Source organism: Bufo bufo, chromosome 6, assembly GCF_905171765.1.
Source record: "Bufo bufo chromosome 6, aBufBuf1.1, whole genome shotgun sequence".
Taxonomy (NCBI): Eukaryota; Metazoa; Chordata; class Amphibia; order Anura; family Bufonidae; genus Bufo; species Bufo bufo.
This window is the reverse complement of record NC_053394.1, coordinates 171683096-171696527: the sequence shown is the minus strand read 5'-3', so window position 1 is coordinate 171696527 and position 13432 is coordinate 171683096. Positions and strand designations below refer to the sequence as shown.

At 43.8% G+C, this 13432-nt stretch overlaps 1 protein-coding gene across 1 annotated transcript in view; it reads left to right on the top strand.

The window, feature by feature from the left end:
• The window catches only part of STX3 (syntaxin 3), a 55225-nt gene extending 50111 nt beyond the window's left edge, over positions 1–5114 (top strand). Inside the window, exons 10-11 of the mRNA XM_040437172.1 lie at positions 1201–1320; positions 3660–5114. Of these exons, the coding sequence (XP_040293106.1) occupies positions 1201–1287 (87 nt within the window). The 3' untranslated portion in view covers positions 1288–1320; positions 3660–5114. The remainder of the gene's footprint in view (positions 1–1200; positions 1321–3659) is intronic.
• The last annotated feature ends 8318 nt before the right edge of the window (positions 5115–13432 follow it).

The following is a 13432-nucleotide window of genomic DNA, read 5'->3' as shown; positions in this document are numbered from 1 at the left end:
AACGAGCAGTGGCTGACACAAAGAAAGCAGTAAAATACCAGAGTGAGGCCAGGCGGGTGAGAATTGACCTCAAGCAACCTTCTCCACACCCCTAGCATGTAGTTTCACAACTTGTTTTGTCAGTAGTATGCCACGTTACAATGTAGTTAAAAAGGTTAACCCATGATTAATGTAAAAAAAAAAATAATCAAGCTTATTTACAACATGACAATCTCTTTCTAACAAAGATTGAACCAGCCCTGTACCTCACATGGGTCCAGAAATATCCCCATTCATTGCTCTGCTAGATTTATATCAAGGGGAGTGTCTTTTTTGCTACAGCTCAGGGGGCGTGTCTTTTCTGCTGGAGTTTCCTCCCTATCACAGCTCAGGAAACAGTTGATGGATGAAACTGAGCATGTGCGGCCTTCTCAGTGAGCGGACAAACAAATATAAAAAAAGAACAAACAGCAGGTGGCGCTATACAGATGCATTTTATTAAATAACTCAGTGGCTATACACATATTTCAATTACATCCAATTACAATATTCAGATCCAGGTGCTGGTTTTAAAACTGTAGACTATTTTTCATGGGACAACCCCTTTAACCTATTGTCCGGGTTCAGATAATAGCTGTGTATTTAGATGGAAATGTGCTTGTTCCCCTTTCCCTCAGTCCTTCATTTTGTATATTGTTCTCTTTGCTTGTCAATCATGTCAATGGGGATTGAAATACTTATTGGATAAGTAATAATGTCAGCTATCCAGTGCATGTAGGAATTAGATCAGTTTTTTTGAGTGAGGACTTCCCTGACCCATGGACTACAAAACTAATGATCTTATGCAACATACATGAGTCAGATCATATCCTTGTGATGTAGACAATGACTGCCTGTAGACACAGGAATAATTTATCTAACATATAGGTGTCAATGCGATGTTTGGAATTGATGTGTAGCATTGCTTGGAAAATCCTTCAAAATACTCATAAGGTTGAATGGTAATTGCTTGAGCATTTTCCAAATAGGGCTGCATACATTTTTATGAAATTTTAGATAATGAAAATTGTTGAACTGTTTGTCCTATGAGTGGCAGATCTAAGGCCTGCATAAGGTAATCATCACCTTGGTACTGCTGTCGACACTCAATACTACTGTATCTGCAAAGGATATTTTTGTAATCAGTTGCTCATCCCTCTCCTTGATGTTGCCTCCCTCCAGAAAATGATCATAATTATTGTGGTGGTAATTATTCTACTAGCAATTATTGCCCTGATTATCGGCTTATCTGTGGGACTGAAGCACTGAGACTACAAACCTGATGTTGGGGGAATCACAGTTGTAAGTAAAGATGTTTTTGGAATTTAGGAAAGACAAAAAAGTGACAATTGGGTTATGAAAAAACCTGGATAAACAAGAGAATGTTAAATAGTTTATACTATAGAAGACATTATCTAAAGGAGATTTATGTAAAGCTGTCTGGTCATGAACCCTTTTGCCTTTTTCTGAAGGTATGGGGCAAGTAAAATAGCAGTTCTTTTGCGCCAATACCACAGATGTTGAATGCCACCTTTTGTGAGGTCGGATCACCACATCCTCAGTTGTGATGAGACCCATTAGAGCAAGCAAGCATTGCTCGTCCTCATACAACTGCATTGTTTCTGGGCAGCAGAGTACAGTTTAAACAGAACAATCTGCTGCCCAGAAACAGTTTACTTTCAAGCACTCACAGTTTCACCCGATGAACGAGCGTTTCACTGGTTGGCTAAACCTTTAGATGGGCAGATTGTCGGGAACTAGTGTTCGCAGGAACTTTTGTCCCCAAGAACCTTCCCGAATATCTGCATGTGTAAATCCACCTTAACATTGGTCCAAAACATTCAGTCAAACTCTATAAAGGTTTCTTTGGAACTTGTTTTCCAACTTTAAAGGGTTACTGAGTTTTCAGCAAGCTTTGATATTTTATAGAGACATACCAAAAGTTTTGATCATTGAGTGATGAGTGTTGAGATTCCCACCTGTTCTTTGAACGAAGAGAAAGAAGCGTTCACACATCGTGCTCTCTCTCCTCACTGCAGGAGATGGAATCAAGACAAGCCTAGAGACCAGGGATCAGCAACATTCGGCACTCCAGCTGCTGTAAAACTACAACTCCCAGCATGCAAACATGCTCGGCTGTTCTCATAACTCCTATAGAAGAGAATGGAGCAATATGGGAGTTGTAGTTTCAGAACATCTGCAGTGTCGGAGGTTGCTGATCCCTGCTATAGACTTTCTCCAACTCACTTCTTCTCCTGCAGCGAGGAGAGAGAGAGAGGGCGCCATATGAGACTGCCTCTTTCCTCGTTCTAGGGATTGGTGGGGGTCTCAACATGCAGACCCCCACTGATCAAAACTTTTGATATGCCTGTATGACATATCAAAAGTTTGCTGAAAACTCAGTGACCCTTTAAGTATTCATTGGTCATCCGTGTATAGTTCTTATGGGAACTTGGAGGTCATTAATGATATTTGACTATAAGGCCTATTGGGCATGGTGGCTGCAATAATACTATGAAATATGATTACAAATCAGCTTAAGGTCATTTGGTGGGTCAGTATTAATATTCTCCGAAACCTGAATGTGTAACATTCAGAATTTAGATCATTTCAGCCTGAAGTCATCCAGTCATATTCAGATTTATCAATCCTGATTGTCTGCGCAGTATCTGTACAATTTTATTGATAACAATCAGGAATAACTACCTAATTATTAGATGCGTTAGATGCTATCACTACAGGGTTAGATATACTCTATATTATAGGTATTGCTAAATTTCTCAGCATCTGAAAGGAACATTAAACATGCTAGAACATGGAGTGGTGCAGATTTCTGTGCCCAATATAGGTTGGATACTGTTCAAGTTAGACTGGAGATATGAATGATATACAGTATAAAAAGTAATAATTTATGTTGTCCGTAGGTCTGGCCTTAGAAGTGTGCAATCTGTGTAGTCATACAGAGCACCTCTTCTGTCACTAGTGATGGGGACAGCACTGGGCCCAGATGGTTTGGGCACCCAGAGCTTACACCCCTGATCCCACACTGTATGCCCATACCTACGACAGGACAGGATGGGATGTAGCTACTCTACAAGGCACCTGTCTGGCAGTGTTATAAGGGCACTTAATAACAATGTTACTTTATCACATAAAGTTGGGTGTCATTAGAAAGTATTACACATGGCATCAATCAAGGACAGACCAGATTGTCCCCTGGTTGGCTGGACTCAACTTGGTCTACAGCTTTGAAATTTGGCCACATCACAGATAGTTGGATCTTTTAGAGATCAATTTGCCGAGGTCTTGTGCAGCCTAATCTTAATATGTTTGGGCTTTTCTGGAATTCAGAACAGGACACTGATAATGGCATTCTAGCTCTTGTGAATCTACAACTCCCAGCATGCTCTACTCACTTTTATGGGAGTTCTGAGAACAGCTGAGCAAGGTTGCATGCTGCAAATTGTAGTTTCAAAACAGCTGGAGTGCTGAGGTCGCCGACCCCTGTTCTAGACCTATGAAGTAGACATCTCAGAATTCTATGGCCTGTAAAGGTTATATATCTCACATGGGAACTTTAAACACGTGGTCATTCAGTGTCTTGTAGCTTTTTGTAACATATCTTTTTCTTTTATCCTTAGTGTTATATTCCATCCATGACACCTAATCCTTCCAAAGCTACTGATCCTAACTTCCTCCCAAACTTCACCTGCTCCACCACCCCGGTTTACCTTTTTTCACCATCAATAAAAGGATCCATGTTTAGACATCCTGGAAACCTCCTCCCAGCCTGGAACCCCTGGATCTCTGTTTTTTTCCTTGTGCTTACAATATTAACCTACTCTGCTGTCCTGACATATACATCAGGGGAAGGATGGAAAAACTTGTAAATGCTGTATCTTACATTACTTCTGTATATCTTGTACACTTACAAGAAGCTCAATTGGTAAGACCATTTTGTATAAACTATATGGGCATGTGCCTAACAAGAAGCCATTCTATGTACAGTATGTTAAAACAGCAGACTACCACAGATGGTGTAATGACTAACACCGCAACTTTAAGCAAACATTTAAAATTATTCTGGTTGATACATTTTTATATTTTAGGCTTTCTTCAGCTAACGTTCAGTAACCTGGTAGGAGCTGACTTTGCTTTAACAATTGACTTTTGATGGGCTCTTTAAGCCTGTGCCCATTGTGTTGTAGGCCAATGCTTCAAAACTAGATCTCCATCTCCTTGGGGTTCGTATGTTTTTCTTGTGCGTGTTCAGGGTTTCTCCGGGTGCCCTAGTGTCCTTTCACATCCAAAAACATACTATAATCAATGGCCTTCCTTCTATGTATATGCACTGGAGACAGACAGCTTAGCATGTGATTCACAGTGGCGATAGGCACTTTAAAATACTACACAATATGTCGGTGTTTTGTAGCTATTAAAGAGGTTCTGGCCTGGCACTAAGTTAGCTCAGCTTAGTAATCATGCCTTCTCCACTTCAGACTGCTGTGCTTCTAGCTTCGGATTTTAACGTACAAGAGTTGCAGACCCCTTATGACCATATATCAGATGTCTCTTTGGTGCACGTATTGATGCCCAACTCTATTGTGAGTCAGGTCAACTAGGAACTAGATGTCAACACTGGCCTTATTAAATTGTCTGTGGCCATTATGGCAAAATGCAGTATAAAGTAGAACAAAATGGGCATTGTGTACTAGTGGTAATGGGCGTGTTTTATATGAAGGATATATTTGTTTTCCTATATGCTATGACTATCACTTAGTTGTACTTTGTGCACTTTTTTATGTAGATCAAAGAGCGATAGATTGCTAACCACTGATTGATTGTGGGCCAACATATAATGCTACAGTTCTAACATGGACAGCGACAACCTCCCCCAGTAGATTATCAGAAGTTGGAAAAGTTGACTGCCAGATCAACTTTTTTGAGATAACTCTTTTACATGGACCCATGATCTGTCAGATTATCTGGGTGTTTGCATAAGCACTCGTTTCGATAATCTGCCAGTGTAAAAAGTGTTGGCAATCTTCCGATGAATGAGCAAATGCTTGCTCATCTGTGTTCATGTCGTTCCTGTGCAGCAGATCATGGTGTACAGGTCCTTCTCAAAAAATTAGCATATTGTGATAAAGTTCATTATTTTCTGTAATGTACTGATAAACATTAGACTTTCATATATTTTAGATTTATTACACACAACTGAAGTAGTTTAAGCCTTTTCTTGTTTTAATATTGATGATTTTGGCATACAGCTCATGAAAACCCAAAATTCCTATCTCAAAAAATTAGCATATCATGAAAAGGTTCTCTAAACGAGCTATTAACCTAATCATCTGAATCAACTAATTAACTCTAAAAACCTGCAAAAGATTCCTGAGGCTTTTAAAAACTCCCAGCCTGGTTCATTACTCAAAACCGCAATCATGGGTAAGACTGGCGACCTGACTGCTGTCCAGAAGGCCATCATTGACACCCTCAAGCAAGAGGGTAAGACACAGAAATAAATTTCTGAACGAATAGGCTGTTCCCAGAGTGCTGTATCAAGGCACCTCAGTGGGAAGGAAAAAGTGTGGCAGAAAACGCTGCACAACGAGAAGAGGTGACCGGACCCTGAGGAAGATTGTGGAGAAGGACCGATTCCAAACCTTGGGGGACCTGCGGAAGCAGTGGACTGAGTCTGGAGTAGAAACATCCAGAGCCACCGTGTACAGGCGTGTGCAGGAAATGGGCTACATGTGCCGCATTCCCCAGGTCAAGCCACTTTAGAACCAGAAACAGCGGCAGAAGCGCCTGACCTGGGCTACAGAGAAGCAGCACTGGACTGTTGCTCAGTGGTCCAAAGTACTTTTTTCGGATGAAAGCAAATTTTGCATGTCATTCGGAAATCAAGGTTCCAGAGTCTGGAGGAAGACTGGGGAGAGGGAAATGCCAAAATGCCTGAAGTCCAGTGTCAAGTACCCACAGTCAGTGATGGTCTGGGGTGCCATGTCAGCTGCTGGTGTTGGTCCACTGTGTTTTATCAAGGGCAGGGTCAATGCAGCTAGCTATCAGGAGATTTTGGAGCACTTTATGCTTCCATCTGCTGAAAAGCTTTATGGAGATGAAGATTTCATTTTTCAGCACGACCTGGCACCTGCTCACAGTGCCAAAACCACTGGTAAATGGTTTACTGACCATGGTATTACTGTGCTCAATTGGCCTGCCAACTCTCCTGACCTGAACCCCATAGAGAATCTGTGGGATATTGGGAAGAGAAAGTTGAGAGACGCAAGACCCAACACTCTGGATGAGCTTAAGGCCGCTATCGAAGCATCCTGGGCCTCCATAACACCTCAGCAGTGCCACAGGCTGATTGCCTCCATGCCACGCCGCATTGAAGCAGTCATTTCTGCAAAAGGATTCCCGACCAAGTATTGAGTGCATAACTGAACTTAATTATTTGAAGGTTGACTTTTTTTGTATTAAAAACACTTTTCTTTTAGTGGTCGGATGAAATATGCAAATTTTTTGAGATAGGAATTTTGGGTTTTCACGAGCTGTATGCCAAAATCATCAATATTAAAACAAGAAAAGGCTTGAACTACTTCAGTTGTGTGTAATGAATCTAAAATATATGAAAGTCTAATGTTTATCAGTACATTACAGAAAATAATAAACTTTATCACAATATGCTAATTTTTTGAGAAGGACCTGTATAAACATCAATCTGCTGCGCTGGAACAATGATTTTCTATGGGGACAAGCAATCGCTATATCGATCGCATGTTCCGTACTGTGCAGGTAATTGCTGCATGTAAATTCAGCTCTCATCTTTGCTGATGATCGGGAGCGTCTGCATTGTTCCCGATAATTATTGGGCTGTGTAAACATTGGTGCGACAAATGTTGTCGTGTAGCCCTAGCCTTAAAGGAGAAGGGCGCTGTGGAGGTCACTGTTAAGGGGGCAGGGGCAACTATTAAAGGGGCAGCTGCTGTGGAGGTCACTGTTAAAGGGGCGTTCACTGTGGATGTTACTGTTAAGGGGGCAGGCCGTTGTGGAGGTCACTGTTAAGGGGGCAGGGGCCACTATTAAAGGGGCAGCTGCTGTGGAGGTCACTGTTAAGTCAGCAGGGTACTGTGAGGTCACTGTTAAGGGAACGGGGTACTGTGGCAGTCACTGTTAAAGGGACGGGTGCTGTGGAGGTCTCTGTTAAGGGGGCAGGGAAAAGTGGAGGACACAGATAAGGGGACGGTCCTCTATGGAGGTCAGTGTTAAGGTGCTGTATAGGTCACTGTTAAGGGGGCAGGCCCCTGAGGAGGTCAATGTCAAGGGAGTGGGGTGCTGTGATACTCACTGTTAAAGGGACGGGCTGCTGTGAAGGTCAAAGTTAAGGGGATGGGCTGCTGTGGAGGTCCCATTTTAAGGAGGTGGGGCACTGTGGGGGGGTCAGTGTTAAGAGGCGAGGGGCTGTGGAGTTCACTGTTAAGGGGGCGGGGTACAGTAGAGGTCACTGTTATGGGGGATACTGTCGATATCTTTTAGGCTACTTTCACACTTGCGTTTTGGCTTTCCGTTTGTGAGACCGTTCAGGGCTCTCAGAAGCGGTCCAAAACGGACCAGTTTTCCCCTAATGCATTCTGAATGGAAAAGGATCCGCTCAGAATGCATAAGTTTGCCTCCGTTCCGTCTCCATTCTGCCTGCAGCGTTTTGGTGTCCGTCTGACGAAACTGAGCCATTGACTTACATTGTGTGTCAGAACGGATCCGTTTTCTATGACACAATCTGGAACAATAGAAAACGGATCCGTCCTCCATTGAATTTCAATGGTGTTCAAGATGGATCTGTCTTGGCTATGTTAAAGAAAATACAAACGGATCCGTTCTGAACGGATGCAGACAGTTGTATTATCTGAACGGATCCATCTGTGCAGATTCATGATGGATCCGCACCAAACGCGAGTGTGAAAGTAGCCTTAACGACACACAGAAACATTCGATGAAATATACCCGTGCGAAGCCGGGTCCTTCTACTAGTATAACATATATAATAGAAAATGATTTGTAGCTTAAAGGAGTTGTGTCATCTCAGACTTTGATGGCATATCACTAGGATATGTCATCAAAGTCACCTCTGAATCCTGCACCTATCTCCAGAACGGGCCCCCTAAAGTGAAGGAGAGTGCATGGCATGCTCTCCATTTATTTCTATTGGAGTTCCAAAGATTTTTGAAAGTTCCATAGAAATGAATGGAGACCACACCGCACAACCGTGGCCACCGCTCCATTCACTTTTATGCTTAGCTATTTCAGCAGTCCTATAGGAATGACTGGATGATGGCTGCGCATGTGCAGCTGCTCCCTGCTCACTTCGGGGGTCCTGTTCTGGAGATAGGGGCGGTATTCCACTAATGTCTAAGATAAGACAACCCCTTTAAAAATTGTTTTGAAGATGTCTAGTAATGTGAAGTGCATTTTTAGACCAGTCTAACCTGTATTTTAGGTTTGGTGGGTTTTATGGTTATTACTTAATAGACACTAAAACTTGTTGCTGTGAAGCTCTGAACATTCCTCATCTCTCTCAACATGCGGAAAAGTGTGGTGTTTGGTACATCATGGGCTTGACCACATAGAGGTTCATTGACATAACTGACATTATTAGCATTTTCTTGAAGCTTGAACTTTTTCTTGACCTTCCTGTGTTGTCATAGACTTGGGTCCCATGTTTCTGGCAAACGGAAATAAGATACACGCAGAACAAACATAGAATGGTGCACCGTAAGTGCCAGCCAGCCATACAGGTGCTAGAGAGTTAAATGCCACTATTAATGAATTACAAATGAAATTGCATGTTAAAAAGGTAATTTCTGTGCATGGCGAGAAGTACCCTATGTATTGGCATACTGACACAACCGCCCTATTATTTCAATCATAGAACAGCACAAATAGCAACAGAGCAGTGCCACCTAGTGGAAACATTTAAATAAAGACAATTTTAAAGGCACACTGTGTAAAGCTGAACTATACAGATGTAGCTGGCTAATCTTTATGAATAAAGCGTTAATTAAAGAATAGCAAGAAAACTTTTCAATGGATTTCAATGGCTACATTTGTATTATACCTGGTGCAGGACCTGTGAGGGGCAGGACATGACAAGGATTCTCTTAACCAGAATCTTCCTAAGGAGCCTGTTCCCAGCATAGTTTCTTCTATTATTTAAAGGTGGCCATACACAGTCTAAATTGATCAAAATGTATGATTTTGATCAAAATGAATGTTTGTCACGTGAAATATAACAATGAATGATCATTTTAGCTGACTCCCGGTTTCACTGAACATATGCGGCTAATTTGAACAACTGTGTATGGCCATGTCTGCGAAACCATCATTCATCAACCAACTTCTGTCGAATATGTATGATCACCTTAACTATCCCTGAAACAGGAAGGGATATGACATGAGCCCTAGTGGTGTGGCTTAGGGGCACATAGATTTTTGAGAGAGATTGAGTGAAAAGAAAACACCATGGTGAATGAACCCTCCTCCCCAATGATCTACAGTTATGGGCCAAAAAAAAAGTCTTAGGTCGTGTAAACATACTAGGTCCAATATGAATGTTTCTAAACACAAGTACCAATGGTGCCATGGTGGTAGATGCCACAATCTATCTGTCATCTCCAAATAATCTACTGTAATGGGGGAAGAACGTGTGCTGGGCAACTAAACATTGACTCCTAAGTTTGGATCTTAATATATGATTAGATCTTCCCATGCTGAAAGACATCTGTCACAAGTTTTATGGTGTCCTAACTAAGGGCAACATAAACTAGTGACAGATTCCCCTGAGCAAAATGCTGGGTCACTTTCTTAAATTGACCCAGCTGTTTTGCCAAAATCTTGTATTGAACAGCTTCAGCGCAGGCCAATGAGTCCCCATATTCATGAGCTCATGACATTCCCCACCACCTGCTGCTGATTTAGGCCTCATGCACACGAACGTTTTTTTTCACGGTCCGCAAAAACAGGGTCCGTAGGTCCGTGATCCGTGACCGTTTTTTCGTCCGTGGGTCTTCCTTGATTTTTGGCGGATCCACGGACATGAAAAAAAAGTCATTTTGGTGTCCGCCTGGCCGTGCGGAGCCAAACGGATCCGTCCTGAATTACAATGCAAGTCAATGGGGACGGATCCGTTTGACGTTGACACAATATGGTGCCATTTCAAACGGATCCGTCCCCATTGACTTTCAATGTAAAGTCCGGAGTCCCTTTTATACCATCAGATCGGAGTTTTCTCCAATCCGATGGTATATTTTAACTTGAAGCGTCCCCATCACCATGGGAACGCCTCTATGTTAGAATATACTGTCGGATATGAGTTAGATCGTGAAACCTCATTTCCGACAGTATATTCTAACACAGAGGCGTTCCCATGGTGATGGGGACGCTTCTAGTTAGAATATACTACAAACTGTGTACATGACTGCCCCCTGCTGCCTAGCAGCATCCGATCTCTTACAGGGGGCCGTGATCAGCACAATTAACCCCTCAGGTGCCGCACCTGAAGGGGTTAATTGTACTATCATATCCCCCTGTAAGAGATCAGGGCTGCCAGGCAGCAGGGGGCAGACCCCCCCCCCTCCCCAGTTTGAATATCATTGGTGGCCAGTGCGGCCCCCCCCCCCCTTCCTCCATTGTAATAAATCGTTGGTGGCACAGTGTGCGCCCCCCCCTTCCTCCCTCTATTGTAATAATTCGTTGGTGGCACAGTGTGCCCCCCCCCCCCGCCTCCCCCCCCCTTCCTCCCTCTATTGTAATAATTCGTTGGTGGCACAGTGTGCGCCCCCCCCCCCTTCCTCCCTCTATTGTAATAAATCGTTGGTGGCAATCATTGGCCCCCCTCCCTCTATAGCATTTTCAACATTGGTGGCCAGTGTGCGGCCTCCCATCTTGCGCCCCCCCGATCATTGGTGGCAGCGGGTTACTAGCAATAGTACAAGATTCATACTTACCTGGGAGCTGTGATGTTCGTGTCCGGCCGGGAGCTCCTCCTACTGGTAAGTGACGGTTCATTTAGCAATGCGCCGCACAGACCTGTCACTGTCACTTACCAGTAGGTGGAGCTCCCGGCCGGACACGAACATCGCAGCAGCAGGTAAGTATTAATCTTCTACTATTGTACTATTGCTAAGTAACCATGGCAACGAGGACTGTAGTAGCGTCCTGGTTGCCATGGTTACCGATCGGAGCCCCAGCGAATAAACTGGGACTCCGATCGGAACTCCGCTGCCACCAATGATGATGGGGGGGGGAGGGGGGGGGGAGATGGGAGGCTGCACACTGGCCACCAACGTTGTTAATGCTATAGAGGGGGGGGGGGGCAATGGGGGGCGCACACTGTGCCACCAACGATTTATTACAATAGAGGGAGGAAGGGGGGGGGGCGCACACTGTGCCACCAACGAATTATTACAATAGAGGGAGGGGGGGGGCCGCACTGGCCACCAATGATATTCAAACTGGGGAGGGGGGGGAGGGTCTGCCTGCTGCCTGGCAGCCCTGATCTCTTACAGGGGGATATGATAGTACAATTAACCCTTTCAGGTGCCGCACCTGAAGGGGTTAATTGTGCTGATCACGGCCCCCTGTAAGAGATCGGGTGCTGCCAGGCAGCAGGGGGCAGTCTTGTACACAGTTTGTAGTGTATTCTAACTAGAAGCGTCCCCATCACCATGGGAACGCTTCTGTGTTAGAATATACTGTCGGTTCTGAGTTTTCACGAAGTGAAAACTCAGCTTTGAAAAAGCTTTTATGCAGACGGATCTTCGGATCCGTCTGTATAAAAACTAAACTACGGCCACGGATCACGGACACGGATGCCAATCTTGTGTGCATCCGTGTTCTTTCACGGACCCATTGACTTGAATGGGTCCGTGAACCGTTGGCCGTGAAAAAAATAGGACAGGTCATATTTTTTTCACGGCCAGGAAACACGGATCACGGATGCGGCTGCAAAACGGTGCATTTTCCGATTTTTCCACGGACCCATTGAAAGTCAATGGGTCCGCGAAAAAAAACGGAAAACGGCACAACGGCCACGGGTGCACACAACGGTCGTGTGCATGAGGCCTTATATGGAAACAAACTGTCAATCAGAGGCAGGTGGGCGGGGAGAGCCGTGAGCTCATGAATACAGGGACTCATTGGCCTGCGCTGGAGCTGTCAGGATTTAAAAGTGGCTGAGGTCAACAGAAACTGGTGACAGATTCCCATTTAAAAGCTGCCACTAAACAACATGTCCCCAAATCGTACCACCAGGAAAAAAAAGCACATATGTCGTATTTGGTATACAATAGGCTTGATGCTCTGTTTCTAAGGCCCCTTTCACACAGTTGCACGCATTGCACCCGCACTGAATCCTGACCCATTCATTTCTATGGGGCTGTGCACACGAGCGGTGATTTTCACGCATCACTTGTGCGTTGCGTGAAAATCGCAGCATGCTCCTCTTTGTGCGTTTTTCACGTAACGCAGGCCCCATAGAAATGAATGGGGTTGCGTGAAAATCGCAAGCATCCGCAAGCAAGTGCGGATGCGGTGAGATTTTCACGCACGGTTGCTAGGAGACGATCGGGATGGGGACCCGATCATTATTATTTTCCCTTATAACATGGTTATAAGGGAAAAGAATAGCATTCTGAATACAGAATGCATAGTAAAACATCGCTGGAGGGGTTAAAAAAAAATAAAAAATAATTAAACTCACCTTAATCCACTTGCTCGCGCAGCCCGGCATCTCTTCTGTCTCCTTCTTTGCGGATTGCAGGAAAAGGACCTGTGGTGACGTCACTCCGGTCATCACATGGTCCGTCACATGATCTTTTACCATGGTGATGGATCATGTGATGACCAGAGTGACGTCACCACAGGTCCTTTTCCTGCAATCAGCAAAGAAGGAGACAGAAGAGAAGCCGGGCTGCGCGAGCAAGTGGATTAAGGTGAGTTTAATTATTATTATTTATTTTTTTTAACCCCTCCAGCCCTATTTTACTATGCATTCTGTATTCAAAATGCTATTATTTTCCCTTAGAACCACGCCCGTGTGAAAGAGGCCTAAGTGGGTGCTGATTGTCCTAGCGTATAATAGTGCTTATAAGGAAACCCCCTTTAAATTTACCTCTTTTTTCAATTATTTCTAGTGAGAGAAAATTGTTTATCATCTACTGTATTTCTTACTTTCCTTTTTGTAAATTTGTATATATTGTAGAATATAAAAAAACATATACTAAATGAAGGAACAGACCTCTCCCCTTCACTTCCCTCTTGTGTTATCCTGTCTTTGCTCATGAAACATGGTTTTAAAGGGTTCGAAGTACAAGATTAGAAAAGAAGAGTCTGCTTATTTCCAGAAAAAGCACCACTT